This window comes from Leptonychotes weddellii, chromosome 11 (genome assembly GCF_054177405.1).
Source record: "Leptonychotes weddellii isolate Sample4059 chromosome 11, ASM5417740v2, whole genome shotgun sequence".
Classification (NCBI taxonomy): Eukaryota; Metazoa; Chordata; class Mammalia; order Carnivora; family Phocidae; genus Leptonychotes; species Leptonychotes weddellii.
The window spans coordinates 82,150,988-82,173,577 of NC_138379.1; the positions used below are offsets into that span (position 1 = coordinate 82,150,988).

Sequence of the window (22,590 nt, forward strand, 5' to 3'; positions counted from 1 at the left end):
TTTTTTTTTTTTTTTAATCATGAGAGACAGAGCAAGAGAGAAAGGCAGAGGGAGAAGCAGGCTCCCAAGGAGCAGGGAGCCCGATGCGGGACTCGATCCCAGGACCCTGAGATCATGACCTGAGCCGAAGGCAGACGCTTAACCATCTGAGCCACCCAGGCGCCCAAAGCTCAGAAAGTCTTAAAACCCTAAAGCTGAAAAATTCTAGAAGTCTTCAAGCTCAGCCTCCTACATTAGCACGAACTGTATTCTGGATAGACATGAAAGGGTCTTCTCAGAGATAAAGACCTTCACTCATCTTCACAAGATCTTTGAGCCACTGATTCTTGGTCTTACCTATTTTTCACCATTCAGAAGTTCTCTCTTATAATGAACAGAATCCCTCATAGTAGAGATCAAGCATCCTTCTCCTTATTTTATACCACTTTTCTTTCATTGCCCTTAAATTATGTAAAGGACTGTACTCATTTTAAAGGAATGGTTCTTCCAATAAAAAGTGGCTTTATGTTGAACCATCTCCTGAGTATAATCAACTCTCAATAATTTTTGTTAGAGGGAGGCACTCTTGGTGTGGACAACTGAAATCCGCTAAGATAATTTAGGGGCCCAGGCACATTCCTCACAGCAGGCAATGTTATCCTGGGAGGTGCGGCTGGGGTGCATCCTTGCTTTTTGGAAGACTTGTGGCCGGGACACAGGGCGGCACTAGGTTATGCTCAAGCCTGGATGTGGCAGCTGGAATACAGGAGAGGTGGTGGTGCTCAGAGACAGCCCTCTCCCTGTTGGGGGCTTTTTGCTACAGTATGCTGTTGGGGAAAGAGCACTGGACTGCATCAGCCCTGTGTTTGGATCCCAGATCTGCCTTAGGCTGTGTGCTTGAGGACAAGTCATTGAATTTCTCTGAGCCTCAGTTTACTCATCCGGGAAATGGAGATGAAACACCCACCTCACAGGGTATTTGTGAGTATTAAATGGACTGTGCTGGTTAAAATGAATGGTACACAGCGGATGCTTAAAGAAAAATATTAGTTACTTTCTTCCTTTCCTTCTTGGAGTCCTGCTACAATGGAGAACAGAACTGAGTTCTGACCCAGTTGCTCAGGCACCTCTCTGGCTGAGATCATACGGAATGGTAAACAAGTCATTCTCCAGATTTATCTATCTGCTAATAATTGGGGGTTGAGTATAATGATGTAGATAGTTGATGTTATTTTGACTTAGAAATAATTTTTCAATACTGCTATTTCTTAGCAATGTTAAATGAGCTAGAAATCATAAATAAAACCATTTAAAAGTAAATAGACACTTCACTCTGCGTGGTGTGTTTGTTTGAAAAGAAATGTAAAGAATGTAAAGAAAATTGCTCAGGAGTTTTATCAGCGCAGATTTGGTAGCAGAGCTTAGACATACATGCTCATACAAGGGCCTGGACGTCTGTGCCTAGAAATAGTTAGAATGCTCACAAAGATTTAATACACATCCATCCAGAGACAGTGTTTCATGATGGTTAAGAAAATGAGCATCAGTATCAACTAAATCTGCATTTCTATTTATCTCAGTGTTTGGGCTATTTATTTTCTAAACCTTGGTTTCCTTATCTGTAGAATAGGGAGATTAGAAGAATTAAATGAGAAATTCAGGTAAAATATTTAGGGCAATACCTAGAATACGCATGCTCAATAAACTCTAATGCTTATTATCTAGTCTGCATGTTTCCCATAGAATAATAACTAAAATTCACCCATTGCTTCTATATGTCAGATAATGTTCTAAGTGAATCACTTATTCCATCCTTAAAACAAACTTACAAGCTAGGTATCATTATTATTTCCATTTTATACACGATGATGCTATAGCATAGAAGAGTGAAGTAAATTATTCAGACACTCAACGAATAAGAAGTTGATCCAGGGTTCAAATATGGCACTCTAAGCTTCTTAACCTCACACTACACAGCCTTAACTCCTCTGACTAAAATATTCTTCTTCCTAAAATACAAGGTCATTGGGGCGCCTGAGTGGCTCAGTCGTTAAGTGTCTTCCTTTGGCTCAGGTCATGATCTCAGGGTCCTGGGAACCAGCCCTGCATCGGGCTCCCTGCTCAGCAGGAAGCCTGTTTCTCCCTCTCTCACTCCCTCTGCTTGTGTTCCCTCTCTCCCTGTGTCTCTCTCTGTCAAATAAATAAATAAAATCTAAAAAAAAAAAAAATACAAAGTCATCCTTTATTTTATTACTTTTTTTTTTTTAAGAGAGAGAGAGAGAGTGCATGTGAGCGGGAGGGGCAGAGAGAGAAAGAGAGAGACAGAATCTTAAGCAGGCTCCATGCTCAGCACAAACCCTGATACAGGGCTCGATCTCATGACCCTGAAATCATGACCTGAGCCAAAATCACGAGTCAGACATTTAACTGACTGACCCATCCCAGCGTCCCAAAGCTCATCCTTTAAAACTCAGCTCAAGAATCACCTCTGGGGAAGCTTCCCCACTATCTTCTGTAGAGTTGACCACTACTGTTTTTATAGTTCATTTTAGCTGGTACTTACCCATATCACAGCACACAACACACTGTACTATCAGTTATTTATCTTTTACAGAAAACCATCAGCTTCTTGAAGAAAGGGAATTAGTGATCATTTACTCATTTAAAAAATATTTGCTGGGCACCTACTATGTGCCAGGCACTGGGCCAGGTGAATAAGACGCCATCTGTGCCTTCAAAGAACTTGTGATTTACATAAAAATTCAGTGGTGGCTTCCACCCACACCCACATGTGTATGCTTCCCTGAACGCATGCTCAGGGATACATGTCAGCCACAGACGTAGGCGCATTTCTTACAAATCCTACCGATGGACAATTGTATTTTTCCTCTGGTAGTTCTGGTTCTCAGTGTTTATTACTACGATTGTCCTTAATACCATTTTGTTCCACAGGGTGAAAATCCTCTTACCCGTAGGTTCCTCAGTCTCTGAAAAGGAAATGATAAAGCAACTATTAGCTATACTTCTTTTTTTTTAATTTAAGATTTTATTTATTTATTTGAAGAGAGAGACACAGCGAGAGAGGGAACACAAGCAGGGGGAGTGGGAGAGGGAGAAGCAGGCTTCCCGCCGAGCGGGGAGCCCGATGCGGGGCTCGATCCCGGGACCCTGGGATCATGACCTGAGCCGAAGGCAGACGCTTAACGACTGAGCCACCCAGGCGCCCCTGTTAGCTATACTTCTATCAGCTACTCAGAACAGACCCTGCTCCCCTGGGTCAGGACCTTCTGAAACTAATGTAACATTGTATGTCAACTCAATTCCAAGAAAAAAAGAAAAAGAAAAGGAAAAAAAAGACTGCATCATGGAATTGCATCAGCCTGTCAGCAATGTTTATGACTGGTGAAATAATTATGGGCAAGTTTATATTTATCTTTCCACTTCTCTACAGTATTAAAATGTGATTTTCTGCGGCGCCTGGCTGGCTCGGTTGATAGAATGTGCAACTCTTGATCTTGGGGTTGTAAGTTTGAGCCCCACATTGGGTGTGGAGATTTTTTTTAAATCTTAAAAAAATAAAATATAATTTTCTAAATTAAAAAGAAGACAACAATGGATCTTCAAATTCCTCATGACTGTATAGGAAAAGCTGTTTGGGGCCCTACATCCTACATTAACACCTGATGGCAATTTACAAACATGGATCCTAAGTAGTGATTTTGCAATATCAATTACCACATTATACACCTTAAACTTACATTGTGTTATACATTAATTATATCTCAATAAAGCTGGGGAAAAAAGAAGATAGGTATTGCACATAAATCAACGATGAAGAAAAATCAGTAGCTTGCAGAAGAGATTAGTTACCCTGAAGCACATGAGTGCTTTTGACATATTCCATCTGTCAATAAGGTAATATTAAAGCATGCTGCAGGGTAAAAAAGAAAAAAAAAGAAAGGATTCTAAAAACATTGCAAAGGGGGCAGTGTCACAGAATGTAGATGGGCCCAGTGGCCGCCTTAAAACACAAAATGGGTCACTCAGCACAGAGAAGCTGATTGAATAGAAAGCCTTCCAATACAGGGACACTCCTGACTCTGCCACTGTGATTGGGAAGTAAGTCCAGGCCAGGTGTACTCACATTCGTGTGCACACATGAATGCAATGCACACACATTCAGAGTATTTGGACATGTGACTCTAAGGTGCACCCACATGATGCTCCAGAGGCTTATTCACCACATCCCCGTGCATACATTCATACCTTCTACAAAATCCCACACCAAATATGAAATGCAAACAAATGAAAACTTTTGGCACATTCAACTCAACAGTCTCAATTTTTTTCTTTTGAATGGTTAAGACTTGTATTTCCTATGATGTCCATTGCTTTTCCTCTTCTGGGCTGGAACTATCTCTAGACTGACCAGGAAAAGGCAAAGGAGAAGGTGGTAGAAACCTCTTTTATGGGTCTCTGGGGAAGCTCTGTTGGTGGGGGTGGGAGTGGGGGTGGGGGTGGGGGTGGGGGGAGTCTAGAGAAAGCTCCATTCATAAAAACAAAGAATGCCAGGTTGATTTCATAACAAGGAAAGAAAGCATATCTTACCTTCCTGCCCCCAAGCGCCAACTAGAAAATAAAATAATAATAAAAAAAAGAGTTAGTAAATGTTGTGGGTCCCTGAAATTCCAAGCCGAGAAAGTAATGTGGTCTGGTCTGACCATTTCTGAACATCTAAAGTCTTTCCCAACCACCCCTGGGTCATACTCATTGCTGTACCCCAGGTAAGTGATGTGTATTGCTGGGTATGGACCAGGGGTTCCTGATCAGTTTGGATGAAACAAAGCAAAGAAGCGTCTAGCATTGAACATGAACACTCAGTATTTGACAAACAGGAGGTAGAAAAAGTTCAGGCTACTTTTTGGGCCACTGGAGAAATAGCAAAAGAATTTTGCCACCAAGCCTCCATTTTGAAAATCAGACTGTGGAAGAAAAGCAAGCTCTCGGTTAGGTACAAATGTTGAGAATCTTGTTCTGTCTCTGGCTCTGGCTTGTCTGTTCAGTTTTTCCATTTGTTTTCTGCTTGAGATGGAGATATTTGACACTCCCCTTACTCATCACGTAGAGCCGGTGTGCTGACCAGCCTGGTCACATTTCCAATGGGCTCCTCACTTAGCACTAACTTGGACTCATTATGGATGACCAGTTTCCCTGATGTTGCCTGAAAGTTTTCCGTATACCTGGACCTCTCTTTTACCAACAGCCTCTACATGGAGTGAGACCCCCTCCACCTGCCCACGGTCCATCCATTTCCAGAGCAGATGGGGCACAGTCTCATGATGTCAAATCTTGAGGGGTGCTTGGGACATTGATATCCAGTCTCTCTCTCTCTCTCCATCCCCCCTGCCCCCTCCGCCCTGGGAAAACATAGTTGATATTATAAGCCTCTAAGAAAATGCCTGATCCCTCCTTGCAGGAGTCACACCCTGCCCCTTGACAACCTCAAAATGTTTTCCTTGGACCAGTCGCAGATTTAAAAGCCCAAGAGCTTATTAGCAATGCAGAATGGCAATCGCTACTCCAGTCCCGCCGAAGCAGAAGCTGCAGAATACCAGGTGATTTGTGTGAGCCTTCAAGCCTGAGAAACTCTGGGGCGCCTGGGAGGCTCAGTCGTTAAGCGTCTGCCTTCGGCTCAGGTCATGAGCCCAGGGTTCTGGGATCGAGCCCCGCACCCAGCCCCCATCGAGCCCCCCATGGAGCCCCCCATGGAGCCCCGCATGGAGCCTGCATCGAGCCCCCATCGAGCCCCCCATGGAGCCCCGCATGGAGCCTGCATCGGGCTGAGCCCCCATCGAGCCCCGCATCTGGCTCCCTGCTCGGCGGGAGGCCTGCTTCTCCCTCTCCCACTCCCCCCGCTTGTGTTCCCTCTCTCGCTGTGTCTCTCTCTGTCAAATAAATAAATAAAATCTTAAAAAAAAAAGCCTGAGAGGGGCGCCTGGGTGGCTCAGTCGGTTAAGCCACTGCCTTCGGCTCAGGTCATGATCCTGGAGTCCCGGGATCGAGTCCCGCATCGGGCTCCCTGCTCAGCGGGGAGTCTGCTTCTCCCTCTGACCCTCCTCCCTCTCATGCTCTCTGTCTCTCATTCTCTCTGTCTCAGATGAATGAATAAAATCTTAAAAAAAAAAAAAAAAAAGCCTGAGACCTTCACAGCGAAGCAGGAAGTGGAGACATCATGGCTCTGGCTCTGAGGAGCCCCAGCCTTTTCTAGGCTGCTGAAATAAAGCCATCCAGAGCCATTTTACACCATGTAGCCATGAGGCGCATAGGCCTTGTAGGCAGACAGTCGCGTTCCCCAGGTCTGCTTTCGCACTTACTAGCTGCGTGGCTTTAAACAAGTTATTTACTACCTTCGCGTATCAGTTTCTTTGTCTGTAAAATAGAGGATGTAACGTTTACCTTCCAAGATGGAGGTAAGAATTAAATTAGGTAACACGTGTAAAGAATTTTTTCTTTATACAGTGTCTGGCACTTAAACGGCAACCTTTATTTTATTTTTTTTTTATCTTATCTCCTTTGGGATGTGGAATTGCTTTTGGTTATTTATCAATTTATATTCTCCCTTGCTTCAAAAAGGACTAAATTAATTGAAAGCTCTTGGTCATCAGCGTGTATTGTCTTGGGGATTAATTTTGAGATTCCTGGCTGGAGGAGGGGTGGAGATTAGCTTTAATCTCTTTTGTGTTCGTTCTTCGAGGTTGGGTAGTTTACTGATGAACCAGCTTTTGTTCTTGGAGGCAGAGAAAGTTCTCTGCTTTCAAAAGCAATGATCCCAAATGCTTTTCTTTGGCTGTTCCCTGAAAATTCTCCCGTGCATGGAGCGTATTCTTTCCCACTAGCTTGCAGTCTTAGATCCCTGCTTTCATGTAGCACAAAACATTCCTTCCATCTTCTGGTAAATGAGGCTCCTTGGGACCACTGGGCAGCACCAAGGTAGGCTGGGAGCCTTCCCATAGTCTGGAGAAATACCACCCTTTCTCATTTCATCCTACTTACCTGATAAGAGACAGAATCCCAGAATTCTCCAGAGGTTCCCCGACTGCATCCTTCTCTCACTGGATGGACCCTTATTCTACCTAAGATGGCGGAGGCCGGTGGCTTATTACTTCTGAAAAAGAAACCAGAGGACTTTCCCAAAACCCCTGCTGAAGGTGAGGACCCTGAGGTCATTGTTCCCAATGCCGGGATGAAAAGGGGACCCGTGAGAGGGAGACTCACCATTTTCCGAAGCAGGCACCTAAGGCTGGGAGGGGAGGTGAGTTTCTGAACCCCACACAGGAAGTGTGGAGGGGCCTCTGGGCCTGTAGGGTTCTACGTCACTTGGAAACGTTGGAGGCAGAGGCAGCCACCTGGGTTGGCTGGGGAGAGATGGGCCTCCTATCTTCCCATAGCACAAGCAACAGGGCTGTGGCAAAACCTGAAGGGAAGATGAGAAATACCTGCAATTTCACTGCGCGGGGCCTTGCACGGTAATAATGCCATGGTTGGGACTCCCTTCTCAAATACCCCATCCCCCCAAATAAGCTGTGACAAGGAGGGGAGCACTGAATATTTGCTTTTTTTTTAAAAAAGATTTTATTTTATTTATTTATTTTTAAAGGTTTTATTTATTTATTTGAGAGAGTGAGAGAGTGTGAGAGGGAGAGCATGGCAGGGGAAAGGGGCAGAGGGAGAGGGAGAAGCAGACTCCTTGCTGAGCAGGGAGCCCACCTCTGGGCTCTAAACCAGGACGTCAGATCATGACCTGAGCCGAAGGCAGACACTTAACTGACTGAGCCACCCAGGCACCCCTAAAGATCTTTTTTTTTTTTTAAAGATTTTATTTATTTATTTGAGAGAGAGAAAGAGCATGAGAGGGGGAGGGTCCGAGGGAGAAGCAGACTCCCCGCCGAGCAGGGAGCCCGATGCGGGACTCGATCCCGGGACTCCAGGATCATGACCTGAGCCGAAGGCAGTCGCTTAACCAACTGAGCCACCCAGGCGCCCCATGAGATCTTATTTTTAAGTAATCTCTACACTCACCGTGGGGCTTGAACATACAACCCTGAGATCAAGATTTGCATGCTCTGTGGACTGAGCCAGCCGGGCACCCTTTGCTTTCTTTATGGTGTGCCCGTCATGGGATAGCAGGGACATCTCATTAACAAAGCCTCTTGACTTGAAAATACACGTTGGCTTAAAACCATGAGGTCCCCCCCCCTTTTTTTTTGCCTATGAATTTACAAAAATATACATGTATTTTTACAAAATTATTTGAAAACACAGCATTCAGTGTTGGAAAGGGTAAAAAGTGAGTCTCAAAATTTGCCGATGTCGGGCGCCTGGGTGGCTCAGTTGGTTAAGCGACTGCCTTCGGCTCAGGTCATGATCCTGGAGTCCCACATCGGGCTCCCTGATCAGCGGGGGGTCTGCTTCTCCCTCTGACCCTCCCCCCTCTCATGCTCTCTCTATCTCATTCTCTCTCTCAAATAAATAAATAAAATTAAAAAAAAATTTGCTGATGTCATTGTATATTGATACTGCCTTTCTTCATTTTAAGCATACATTAATCAAATGCTTACTATATGCCAGGCACTGTGCTCAGGGTTTTTTTTTTTTTAAGATTTTATTTATTTATTTGACAGAGAGAGAGCACAAGTAGGCAGAGGGAGAGGGAAAAGCAGGCTCTCCGCTGAGCAGGGAGCCGGATATGGGGCTCGATCCCAGGACCCTGGGATCATGACCTGAGCCGAAGGCAGACGCTTAACCGACTGAGCCACCCAGGCGCCCCTGTGCTCAGGGTTTTGCCAAGATATCTCAGTTAATTCTCAAAACAACCCGCCAAGGTAGGTGTTATTTTTATCCCCATCTTATACTTGAGCAAACTGCAGCTCGGACAGGTTACCTAACTTGTTGTTAGGTACAGAGCTGAGACTCTAGAAAACGTTTTGGCAAAACTCAGTGAATATATAACATCTACTATGCTGTGGTTATGTGCCAGGTGGTGGTAATGACAGGTGTAGCAAGACGGTCCTTGTGGACGGTAAACGGATGACTTCGGGAGACTGACATTATTATTATTATTTTTTGAAACTTTCTCAGTTGAGTTTATTAACAAATATTCCCAGTGCTATTAGCCAATCCCTCATTATTTTCAGTACCCTCCAACTTTGCAAAATATTTTAAGATATACTGGATCTAGTGACAGGTGCATTCCTACAGATGCTGTGGGAATGATAAAGGGGTGACTAATATAGTTTGAGGGGCAGTGAAGGTCTCCCTGAGAAAGTGACATCCAAGCAGAAGTCTGATGGATGGAATAGCAGAAAACCAGGTGGAGGGGAGGACGGGTAAAGTATTCCAGACAGAGCAGGCATGTTTGAAGCCCCGGTTAGGAAGAGAGGCTCATTTGAGAAACTCTGAGTCCAGAAGGCAGCTAACAGAGAGAGTGAGGTAGGAAACTCAGGAGGGACCAGTCAGGGAGGGATTTATAAGCCATGTTAACAATTCTCAAGGATTATTCTAAATGCAACGGGAAGCAATGGAAAGTTTTAAAACAAGAGAGCGACAGTATCAAATTCTTTAAATTAAAAAAGTTTAAGTGAACAAAAGTTTTAATGACGGAATTAATACATGTGTGTTAAAAAGCAGGAAGGGGGGGTGCCTGGGTGGCTCAGTCGTTAAGCGTCTGCCTTCGGCTCAGGTCATGATCCCAGGGTCCTGGGATCGAGCCCCGCATCGGGCTCCCTGCTCTGCGGGAAGCCTGCTTCTCCCTCTCCCACTCCCCCTGCTTGTGTTCCCTCTCTCGCTGTGTCTCTCTCTGTCAAAAAATAAATAAAATCTTAAAAAAAAAAAAAAAAAAAAAAGCAGGAAGGGCACAGAGGCGGATATAACGACAGTCTCCTGCCCCCCTCGCCTCAGCCCTGTTCCTCTCCCTAGAGAAAACCACTTTTAACTTTGTGAACTGGTTTCTTCTGCTGGTTGCCTTCTTATCTCTGAACATGCACTGTCATCATTTGGGTTCTCTGGGAAACAAACTTTGAGATCTGTGTGCAGGAGGCCCACTGAGGGGGCGAGGGAACAGCACCTGGAAGGGAAGGAAGCAGGATTGGGGGCTGCGGGGGGCGGGAGGGGGAGGTGAACTAAGTCAGGGTAGCCAATCCCACAGGGATTTCTCAGGCTGGGACGACCTCCCAGGATGGTCTGGAATTGAGGTAACTGGCACATCATCTAGTCTTGGATGTGAGCTGTTCCCAGAAAGGGGGTAAGGGCTTGGGCAAGGCAGCTGCTTCTGCTGAGAACAATGTGAAAGAGCTCAGCTGAGAGCCCCCAGGGGACACAGCGCCCCAGCAGCAGTGAGCAGTCCTCAATGGGAAGCCTGGGCAGCACCACGTGGCACCCATGTAGTTCACTCCTTGCCCTGCCTGGATCTACTTGCTCTATCATCCTTTCACCCTACCCTTAAACAGCCTTTTCAGGACCCTGCTTGATCTCTTCCCCGAGAAGCTTATAAATGGAAAGTTAGTGGGACTAATTACGGTCCCACTATACAGCGGTTCTGGAGTCCCATCTGGTAGTCCTCTCCCTCCGTTGTTACCCATTCTAGATTGTTCCCAGCCTTGGCTAGCACTTCTGCTAACCTAGGGGAAGACATAGCTTGAGAAGTCTGAGCCCCAAGAGCCTGGTCGCATGGCCTTTTCAGGCTGTGAACCCTTGGGTTTTGTATGTATTCTCCTTGTTCCTTACAGCCCTGACTCCTCCTGATGATAAGGAAGGATTCCTTCTGCTGGGAGAGTGAATCTTTCTTTTCAAGTTTATTTATTTATTTATTTGACAGAGAGAGAGCAAGAGAGCACAAGCAGGGGGAGCAGTAGAGGGAGAGGGAGAAGCAGGCTCCCTGCTGAGCAGGGAGCCCACCTCTGGGCTCTAAACCAGGACGCCAGATCATGACCTGAGCCGAAAGCAGATGCTTAACTGACTGAACCACCCAGGCAACCCCCCCTCCTTTTTTAAAGTAAGCTCTACACCCAACATGGGGCTTGGACTCACAACCACAACCCAGAGATCAAGAGTCACATGCTCTACAGACTGAGCCAGTCAGGTGCCCTGAAGTGAATCATTTTTTTCTTTTGTCTTCAGGTCTCTGGGCCATGGTGAGGAGCAAGTGTAGCTTAGTTTAATAGAACTCTTGCTGTGTACTGTGGTGGAAACATTCTGCATCTGGAAACCATGACCTCTAGAAACTCGGAGTCTAGAGTTAGGGGGACAGGAAGCACGAATTTCCTGAATAGTTCACTGGGAGTAATGGTAAGCATGGATACTCCTATTTCCAACCTTTAGTTCCTGGATGCATGTGTTCTACCTCTTGGGGACACAGTACCATACGCTAGTTATTGACTTAAAATGTAGAAGCATAGTGCCCCAGGCTGCAGGGTGTCATCTCTGAGTTGAAAGCTTAGCTATGTCTTCAAAAGGCTTTTCCATTGATCCATCAGCTGGCAGCTTCAGGCTGGTGTGGTATATGATAGTACCAGTGGATCCCATGGTCACACGTCCATATGCTTTTTTTATAAAGTGGGTTCCATGGTCCCTAGTGATGCTATGCAAGATCCAACGCCAATGGATCAGACAGTATGTGAACTCTTGGATAGTAGGCTTTGCTGGCAAGAAAGTCAAACCCACACCCAGAATATGTATCAATTCCTACGAAATGAATTAAGCCCTTTCCAGATTTGGTTTGGAGAGGACCCAGTTGTAATTAACTTGCCAAGATGTGGCTGATTGGTTTCCTCTAGGGATGGTCCCAAATTAGAGCCTCAGCACTGGACTGTTTGGGCAGCAACCATAGCTGATCAGCGTTGGTGGGTGGGAGCCCACACTGTTGTGGCCAGATATAGCCTCCACCACACATTTAGAACCTCGCTGTCCCTGTTTGGGGATGGCCAAGGATGGAGGCTAGTTGGCCCTAGCTGGCTTAGTCATTGTCCTCCACTTTGTGTTACAGTGCCTCTTCCATGATGGATGTTCTCTGGTGGGTGTTCTATGACACAAAGACCTTCACGTTTTATGATTCCCATAGGTCCGTATACACACACCTCTTCTCCATACTTCCCTGCCCCCAAGCTTCTAATCTTACTCATTCAAGGCCCCTGACCAATAAATAAGCCATTCACCACTGTTCATGAATCTCTATATATTTTAACACCAGGCCACTTCTCTTTCCACTGATGTGGATGACCATGTACAGTGCCAGATGTTCTGCTTTTGGGGAGGATTTCCCCTTACTACTGTCTCTCAAGGCCACTTCTGAGTAGGCATTCAGGGCTGCAACAATTGATGTGGGCTTACATCCCCATACGGAGCTGACATCTGCCCTACCCCACTGTTCCTCTTTTAGCTGTTTCCCTTGTGCCATTAGAATTCCACAGTAAAGAGAGTGCCTGAAATCCTCAACCTCTTCACACAATGCTTTTCCCCATACCTCCTATCTTGCAGAAAGCTTGGCTCCTCTTCTCCTTCCCTCCTCAAGACACTTCTTTTCTTGCTCTTTCTCCAAATGCCCTTATCTCCTAGAGGACAATAATCCAAAGTTTGGCTCCTTGTTCTTCATTGTCTCTTCCAGCGCATTCTATTTCCTCTCCTGTACAAACACAAAACCCTTGTGGAGATGCTGTTGGTGTTCTATGCCACGTCCCCCTAGCCCACCTATGACTTCAGCTGCATCTCTGTGGTCACTTCTGATGCACACTGATGTCCCATCCCGAAAGCCTGTGCAGGCAGGCACAATTCTGAATGGGCAGGAGAGGGTCGGGCTTACTGCCCCCAGAGGCAGCCCTGAACTAATGGGAGAGGAGGTAGTGGATCATGCCCCAGTCTTCTATCAGTTAGAAGATTGATTCATTTCTGAAATACATGGTTCCTCAGAGGGTCTCCTAAGAGACTTGCCCCGCAGGTACCCGGAGTAGTAACTAGCTTACGGAAACACTCTTCATCTGCTGTCTCCTTTCTTGTCTTCCTCTCCCTGCAGCCTCATTTTGACTTGATTGGATCAATTCCGTAATAAACTGCCAGTTCTTAAGTCCTGCCTCTGGCTTTCTCCCCCTCCTCTTTTGAGATTTTGTCAACTTACTTCTCCAGCATTCCTTCACATTCACTAGTGACTTATGCTCCTGGTTTGCACCTTTTCTCTCTGCCCTCAACATTTGAGTAATGCCCAATGAGCCATCCTTACCACTCTGGCTTTGCACATTATTGACTTCTTTAGCTTCAATGGCCTCTATCTCCACCCCATCTTATGTACTCCCCAAGACACACTTTTGAGTTTGTCTTCACCTGGGATTTCTCCACATCTGAAATCTCAAACTTTTGAGCTTTTTATTTTTTTCTTTGTACTGTTTGCAAAAATATTTCGTTGACTAGAGGTACCGTTATTTATTTGACCAATCCTCTACTGATGGTCATTTAGGTTGTATATACCTTTTATTGTTGTTATTTCAAATAATGCTGCAACAAAATTCATGTACATATATCTCTCAGCAAGTATAACTGTAGGATAGGCTCCAAGAAGAGAGATTGCTGGATCAAAGACTATGTGCAGCTAAATTTTGACAGATATTTTCAAATTGCCCTCCCAAAAAGTGTATGAATGTTATTTTTCATTATATCTTTGTTAATGCTTGGACTTTTTCTCTCTTAAAAATTTTATTTATATTTTAAAAATGAATCTATATTTTAATCTAAATAACACAACAGTTAAATTAGTACTGCCAGGCTTATAATGAAAACCAATAATCTCCTGCCTGCCTCTTCCACCACTTCTTAAACCATTTGGAGTTGATTTTTGTATATGGTGTAAACTAGAAATTCAATTTCATTTTTTTCCATGTGGCGTTTTTCCAACCTCCATATTTCGTCTTTCCTTTCCCCACTCTTTTGACAGGTCACCTGTATTATTATTATTACTATTAATTATTATTATTTTGACATCAGTATTATATACCAAAGTTTTATATATGTAAAGCTAATGGACTATGCATTATTTTGTCAGTTAATTTTTCCATCCCTACATCAGTACCATACCATCTTAATTTTTATAGCTTTATAACAAATTCTGGTATTTGGTAGAGTAAGTTCTCTGCCCTGATCTTTCTGGAAGTGTCATGGCTATTCTTGTTTTTACTTCTCCATATATATTTTAGAATCATCTTAACAGTTTCATTAAAAACTCTGCTGAGGGGTGCCTGGGTGCCTTGGTTGAGTGTCTGACTCTTGATTTCTGCTCAGGTCGTGATTTCAAGGTCATGAGATCGAGCCCAGGGTCTGGTTCCATGCTGAGTGTGGAGCCTGCTTGAGATTTTGAGATTCTCTCTCTCCCTCTGCCCTTTCTCTGTGTTGCTCGCATGTGAGAGTGTGCTCTCTCCAAAATAAAACAAAACAAACAAAAACAAAAAAAAAACCCTGTTTTTGTTGACATTTTGATAGAAAATGGAATAGACTTATAGATCAATTTGGGGAGAATTGATACCTTTATGATGTTAAGTCTTCAACTACATGAACATGGTATGGCTCTTCATTTACTTAGGTAAATAAAAATGTCTCTTACAAATGTTTTATTATTTCCTCCATCTAGGTCACATATATTTTTTGTTAGATTTTTGTTGGATATACCTTCATACTATACTAAGTGGTATATATTTTTTTGTTTTAGCTATGTTTTTAGTTGGTTGTTTTTTGGTATAGATATGTATTAATTTTACATCCACTTTCATTGTTAAATTCTATTATTCTTAGTTTTTTGTTTGGTAATGTAAAAAAAAAATCATGTTATCTGCAAACAATTATAGCTTTATTTCTTCTTTTTGTTCTGTAAGCCTCTAATTTATTATTCTTTTTTTTTTTAAAGATTTTATTTATTTATTTGAGAGAGAGCACATGAGAGGGGGGAGGGTCAGAGGGAGAAGCAGACTCCCCGCGAGCAGGGAGCCCGATGCCGGACCCGATCCAGGGACTCCAGGATCATGACCTGAGCCGAAGGCAGTCGCTCAGCCAACTGAGCCACCCAGGTGCCCATTATTCTTTTTTTTTTTAAAGATTTTATTTATTTATTTGACAGACAGACACAGCAAGAGAGGGAACACAAGCAGGGGGAGTGGGAGAGGGAGAAGCAGGCTTCCCGCCGAGCAGGGAGCTCGATGCGGGGCTCGATCCCAGGACCCTGGGATCATGACCTGAGCTGAAGGCAGACGCTTAACCAAGTGAGCCACCCAGGCGCCCTGAAAATGCACACAATTTCTTAAGCAGATTGTTGCATAGCAGTGATAGAAATATTTTAGTATTTTTTTTACACATCTACTTTATTTTTTTAAGATTTTATTTATTTATTTGACAGAGAGACACAGCGAGAGAGGGAACACAAGCAGGGGGAGTGGGAGAGGGAGAAGCAGGCTTCCCGTGGAGCAGGGAGCCTGATGCAGGGGCTCGATCCCAGGACCCCGGGATCATGACCCGAACCGAAGGCAGACGCTTAACAATTGAGCCACCCAGGTGCCCCTAATTTATTATTCTTGTTGTACAGATCTATTTAGGGCCTCCCACACAACGCCAAGTAAATTGATGTCATCAGGCATTGTTCTCAATTCTTAATTTGGGAGTGAATCTGCTATTTTCCCATTTAGGATAATATTTGCTGTAAGATTTTAATAGTTAACTGTTTATTAGGTTAAGGAACACCCTCTAGTTCCAATTTACAAAGAGTTTTTTATCCTTAATCAGCATGGGACTTTATCCAAGGCTTTTTCTGTTTCTACTGAGATGTTCGTATGGTTTTTCTCTTAATCTGTTTATGTGGTCAATTACATTTATACATTTTTAAATATTAAACATTGTTGCATAACTGGATAAATCCTACTTTGTAGTGGTGGGGTTTCTTTCTTTCTTTCTTCCTTTCTTTTACCTGGTTGGATTCAATTTGCTAATATTTGGTGTACGATTTTTGCCTCCTGTTTCATGAGTGAAATAAGCTTGATATTTCTGTGTTATAGTGTCTTCATCTTATATATCAGGTTATGCTGGTCTCAGTGAATGAGTTGAATAGTATTTTATTTCTTCAATGTTCTAGGAGAATTTAGCTTTTTTTAGCATGTGAATTTGTTTAGCACTCATTCACTTGTTTTTCAGCTCCTAAAGTTTTGTTGCATTTACTATCTGCTGTTACCCTCTCGTTTTCCTTGTCTTTTACGGGTATATGCCATTTTAGTAGGCTTTAGAAGTTGGAGATAAATGTTTGTTCGGTTTGTCACGTTTAACCTCAAATCTGGTATCTCTATTTCCTCTCTCATTTATGCATTTATCTGTACAGTCTGACTAATTGAGCATTGATTATATTAAGGAGTAGGTTCAGGTCTGAGCCTGTATATTTAACTTTATTTATTTAGAGAGGGAGGGAGATGATGAGGGGCAGAGGGAGAGGGAGAGAGAGAATCTTAAGCAGACTCCCCTCAGAGCCCGACACTGGCCTTGATCTCATGACCCTGAGATCATGACCTGAGCTGAAATCAGGAGTCTGGATGCTTAACCAACTGAGCTACCCAGGCGCCCCCTACATATTTAACTTTAAATTATTCATTTTAATGGAAGACCTGAAAAGCCCATAGAACAATATATAATTCAAAAGATACTTTACTGGGACACCTGGGTGGCTCAATTGGTTGGTTCGGCTCAGGTCATGATCCCAGGGTCCTGGGATCAAGTCCTGCATCCCGCTCCTTGCCCAGTGGGGAGCCTGCTTCTCCCACTGCCTTCTGCTCTCCCTGCTTGTGCGCTCACTCTCTGTCAAATAAATAAATAAAATCTTTAAAAAAAAGATACTTTGCCAACCCAGGAGCAGTGAGCACCCCCAGTATCCAGACTGTAGCCTCAAATACTATTTCCCACTAAAAGTAGTCTGGAATCACTGAAGAATTGTGGATGATTTCAGGTCTAGGGCAAGAAGTGTACAAGATGAGCCTGGAACATTTTGTCATGTGTCAAAAGGATTATCATGTGAGAAATTACCTTGATGCTATGGCAGCCTCTTAATGTACTATAGAACAAGCAATCCCACAGATCACAGAACAGAATGGCTCACAGCCAAAATTAAGATCTGTGAATTATTTGGTTTATTAAACCAATGAAAAACATGCAGTGAAAAGCAGTGGAAAAGAGAATGGGAAGGTTAACCCCCTCAGGACAGGCTGCCAATTTGTGGAAGAACCAGCCCATGTGAACCTGTGTTATGTAATGATCATCAATCCCATCTTTCTTTTTTTTTTTAAAGATTTTATTTATTTATTTGACAGAGAGAGAGACACAGCGAGAGAGGGAATACAAGCAGGGGGAGTGGGAGAGGGAGAAGCAGACTTCCCGCGGAGCAGGGAGCCCGATGCAGGGCTCGATCCCAGGACCTGGAATCATGACCTGAGCCAAAGGCAGACGCTTAACGACTGAGCCACCCAGGCGCCCCCATCAATCCCATCTTTCTGCTGCACCAGCCTCTTACAAGGATGGAGTTGTGGGTGAGCCAGGGGACTCGGCAGATTGATGATGGCTGGGCCCTAAATGCTCTTGCTCTCGATGGGGTTCGGGACACACTACCCCAACTACGACACCTTAGCATTTTGAATACTTCAAGCTGAAGGAATTTGAGAAAATGACAAAAGCAAGATGGTCACTCTGATCTTTCTCTGCCCTTTTCCCCTGAAACAGGTCATAAAATCCTCATGTAAGGGGTGCTCTCCCTATGCCTGGAGGAAAGGAGCATCCTTATCTAAGCCCCAAGAAGAATCTGAACCAAGAGTCCTTGCTGGATTCCCCCAGTTCACTACAATGACCTCAGACTCCTCAACTTATTCCCCCACAACTGCCCACTCTTCATCAAATGTTGCATAAAATACTCAGGTCTGTTTCTTTGAGTTTTCATTTCCTTGTGAAGGCTCCTATGTCACATAAAACTTACATTAAATAAATCTGTAGGATTTTCTCCTGTTGATCTGTCTTTGCCAGTTTAATTTTCAGACTCAGCTAGGGACTCTGAGAGGGTCGGGGAAAGCATTCCCTCACCTACACTCTCTTGCAGGTGCACAAGGGTGAGAATTCCAGGCGATAGCTGGAGCTTGCAAATTACCATGATGGGCAGCTATGGGTTTTAGCTGTAAATCTTAGGCAGAGGATGCAGAGTGCCAGAATAGGAGCACAAAGGGATAGCTGATTTAAGATCTTATAAATATTGAGTGTCTCATAAATATTTGGTGTTTCGTGTGCCTCGTGAATATTCAGTGCTGACCTCGTTTGTCCATCTCTTCCCATATCAGCAGACAACTGTTCTACTCATCAAGGTCTAACTTGTTTCACAAGCTATCTGCTTCTCCACTTAATGTCATCTACCCTCTTTATTTGTCTCATTCTCTTATTTTCCATAACAGACTTGAATATTCTCAACATTCTTAAGTAATAACGGCAAATACATATTACAAGTGATGTAGTTTTTGAATGTTGGTGGGGTCTGGAGCCGACAGCCAAGAAGGAATTCTTGAGATGTCTTTGGTGCAGAAAGATGATTTTATTAAAGCACAGGGACGGGACCCGTGGGCAGGAAGAGTAGCTGCACTGGGGCTGTGAGGCATGACTGCTTTTATACTTGGGAGTTGAAGGAGGTAAGGAGAAAGGGAGGTTTTCAAAAGAACTTTCCTATGCTAAAGAGGACATACAAGATATTAGAGGCCTTGCCAGTGTCATGTTAAGGTGGTTTTCTTTCTAGCATTAAGACAGTTGGCAGTTTCCTTTTGGAAGTCAGGTTATTCAGAAGAATGCTTTTTTCTTGTAAATCACTAAGACATTTGTAAACTGAGGGAGACTCCTGTCCTGTAGGACTGTACTCTCTGTAAGTTAGCCATTTGTTTTTCCTTCCCTTAGCTTTAGGGCAGCCGGGAGTGCCTGAGGAATGCTACCCATATCCCGCCTGGGGGGCGGGGGTTTGCGGGGTGTCAGCCTGTGCTTTGCCCTCAGCTTGCCTTCTTTTTTTTTTTTAATTTTATTTATTTATTTTTGAGAGAGAGAGAGGGTGCATGTGCATGCACACACACGTTGGGGGAGGGGCAGAGGGAGAAGCAGGCTCCCCACTGAGCAGGGAGCCCCATGTGGGACTCGATCCCTGGACCCTGAGATCGTGACCTGAGCTGAAGGCAGACGCTTAACCGACAGTCACCCAGGTACCCCTCAGCTTGCCTTCAGCTCTTTCAACACAAGGATTCAGAAGCCAATTTGAAGAGGGTCCCACTGGTCAAAGATGGGATAATTTGAGAATCAATAATTATAATGTTTGAAATGCATCAAACACGTATAATGACATGAGTTTATAATGACCCTACAGATAAACACAAACAAAAACAAATCTGTAGCTGATGCTAGTGAACCAACTCATTATGCTCAAAATGGGTCTTTCCTGTATGAACTATCCCACTGGGTAACTATTTAGTAGATGAGGCAGTTTCTCTTCCTAGAAGTAGTCTAGCTAGTAAATGAAACAGGAATGATTGAATATCACCATTTTGCAATACCAAATGAATGAATAGATCCAAGCGGTGAGCATCAAAGACTGTTAATATCACAAAAAAAGGCAACTACACATTATGTACCTCTTTTTCAAAATTGAAAATTAATTAACATATAATGTATTATTAGCTTCAGAGGTAGAGTTCAGTGATTCATCAGCTGTCTATAACACCTAAGGCATTATGTACCCCTTGATGGAAGAACACAGTGCCAGGTGAGGTAGTCTCCCAGAGAAAAAGTTAACTCTGAATCTGAATGAGCCCCAGTGTAGTTTACATCATCGGTTCTTGGGTGTGGTCAACATCACCTGAAATGCAAATTTTCAGGACTGCCCCAGACCAAAATCAGAAACTGAAGGTGGGGCCCAACAATCTGTTTTAACAAGCCATTCAGATGACTCTGATACTCTTGGGAGGGATTGAGAATCACTGCTTTAAATACAATACTGATTTATAGGAAATACAAAGGAACATATCACACAACATCATGCTGATAGGGGCAAAAAAATCCAGACTGTGGAAAACTCTATCAGACAAATGACCCAGTTCCTTTACATTTAAATTGTATGGAAATGAAAACAGATGAAGGGGAATCTATATATTAAAAAAGACTTGGGGGTTCCTGGGTGACTTAGTCGGTTAAGTGTCTGACTTCGGCTCAGGTCATGATTCTGGGGTCCTGGGATGAAGCCCCACATTGGGCTCCCTGCTCAGTGGGGAGCCTGCTTCTCCCTCTGCCTGCCGCTCCCCCTGTTTGTGCGTGCTCTCTCTCTCTGTCAAATAAATAAATAAAATCTTAAAAAAAAAGAGAGACTTGGGGAACATGTGAACCAATGGCAAATTTTGGACCTGATTTGGACCCTAATTCAAATAAACTGTAAATTTTTTTTAAAAGATTTTATTTATTCGACAGAGAGAGAGAGAGGAGGAAGGCAGAGGGAGAGGGAGAAGCAGGCTCCCCGCGGAGAAGGGAGCCCTATGCGGGGCTCAATCCCAGGACCCTGGGATCATGACCTGAGCTGAAGGCAGATGCTTAACCAAGTGAGCCACCCAGGCACCCCCAAACTGTAAATTTTTAAATAACATTTATGAGATAATTCGAAATTTTAACACTGGATAATTGATATTTAGGAAATGTTAATTCTTTTCAGGCCTGATGATGGTATTGAAGTTATATTTATGGGTGAAATGATGCCTTCAATTTGTTCAAAATAATATTGGCTGGGTGGGGGAAGGTATACATGGAAAAAGGTTGACCATGGGTTGAGGATAAGTGGGCCCAGGTGATAGGTACCTAGGGTTCATTATACTATTTTGTCTAAATTTGTATATGTTTGAAAATTTACATAGTAAAAACTTAAGGAAAGAATTGCCTTTGACTTTGTCAGTCTTTGTGTGAACCCGTGGGAAGAACTTTGGATTTAGATACAGAATCCCCAGAATGAGCCCTAGTTCTACCATTTATTTTGTAGCAAGAGTGGGCTGGGCAGCTGGGTGAATCCTTTCCTGTCTGTTATCCTCATTTTCTTTATTTGTAAAATAGAGTAGTGAGAATTACATGGTACAGTGTGTTCAAATGCTTTGCAAAGAGCTTTGGGAAGGTTCTAGTATTCACTGACTGAGTTCTTTGAAGCCAGATATGGCATCGTCTACCATTTTTTTTTTTTCAGCACTGTTCATCATGTAACAGGTGCTTTCTAAGTGTTTAGCTTCAGTATTCTTATTCAATTAAATCATTATTAAATGAATGAATATATAGGTCCATTCCAAATTCTAGGTTTCAGACCCCTAGATCATTTATTTAATAATTTTTGATCACTCATTCAATAATTAAGATTTTTAATGGATGAATGAAAGTAGGAGACACCTTCTGACTTTTAATTAATGTTACATTACACACATTCCAATAAAATCTACTATATGTATTATAGATTATATTTGCTCCTCTTATTTCATGATGGCTCCTAGGCTGAAAACAGTGGGAGATGGGAAGTTCTTGTGCAGTGCAGATTTTTCTGTCTTGGCGATGATCTTCGGAAAAATAAGCAAAATTTAAGCTGGGACTGAGATTAGGTCTTTACTCTTGCAGCTTCCTTGGGTTCCACCAGAGGGCGCTCCATACTGCTTAGCTTCAGATGAGACTGTTCATGATTGTCTACTGCGTGCCTACAGCAGTTTTAGGTGCTGGGGTTGCCCAGGTGAGTAAGACCTGGACTCTGCCCTCAAGGAAGTAGAGACAGGGGACGGCTGGGTGGCTCAGTCGGTTAAGCGTCTGGCTCTTGATTTTTGGCTCAGGTCGTGATCTCAGGGTCCTGGGATGTTGGGCTCTGTGCTCAGTGAGGAGTCTGCTTGAGGATTCTCCCTCTCCCTCTGCTCCTCCCCCAACTCGTGAGCTCTCTCTCTCTCAAAAAAATCTTCAAAAAAAAAAAAAAAAAAGCAGAGGCAGATGTATAAACAAGTAATCATGGCCAAGTGTAGCAAGGGTTATAATAAAAGTGTCACAAGGTGTCAAGAGAACTATTAACTCTGACTGCAGGGGGCAGGGAAGTCTTCATAGAATGTGAGCTGAATTTTGAAAGGCAAATCAGGGCTCATCAGGTGGGCACAGAATGGATGGATACACACGCGGAGGTAAGAACAAGCATGGGATTAGTTTGGCATGGCTAAGAATAAGGTTCAAGGAGACTGGAAAAAGGGGAAGTGGGGCTGGATGGTTGGTGGGGGCCAGACATCAAAGGTTTTATTTTTTTAAGATTTTATTTATTTATTTGACAGAGAGAGACACAGTGAGAGAGGGAACACAAGCAGGGGGGAGTGGGAGAGGGAGAAGCAGGCTTCCTGCCCAGCAGGGAGCCCGATGTGGGGCTCGATCCCAGGACCCTGGGATCATGACCTGAGCTGAAGGCAGACGCTTAACGACTGAGCCACCCAGGCGCCCCTCATCAAAGGTTTTAATCCATGAACAGAGAAGAGCCACTTAATGTGCACA

General features: G+C 43.7%; 1 protein-coding gene across 2 annotated transcripts in view; it reads right to left on the reverse strand.

The window, feature by feature from the left end:
• CD3E (CD3 epsilon subunit of T-cell receptor complex) overlaps nucleotides 1–7,397 on the reverse strand; it is a 12,296-nt gene extending 4,899 nt beyond the window's left edge. Inside the window, exons 1-4 of one of the 2 annotated variants that reach the window (XM_081799361.1) lie at nucleotides 7,255–7,397; nucleotides 7,033–7,144; nucleotides 4,588–4,608; nucleotides 2,949–2,966 (exon numbers count right to left, since the gene is read on the reverse strand). In XM_081799361.1, the coding sequence (XP_081655487.1) occupies nucleotides 2,949–2,966; nucleotides 4,588–4,608; nucleotides 7,033–7,081 (88 nt within the window). In that variant the 5' untranslated portion in view covers nucleotides 7,082–7,144; nucleotides 7,255–7,397. The remainder of the gene's footprint in view (nucleotides 1–2,948; nucleotides 2,967–4,587; nucleotides 4,609–7,032; nucleotides 7,145–7,254) is intronic. The other variant, XM_081799362.1, reaches the window with a different exon arrangement.
• Nucleotides 7,398–22,590: the final 15,193 nt, after the last annotated feature.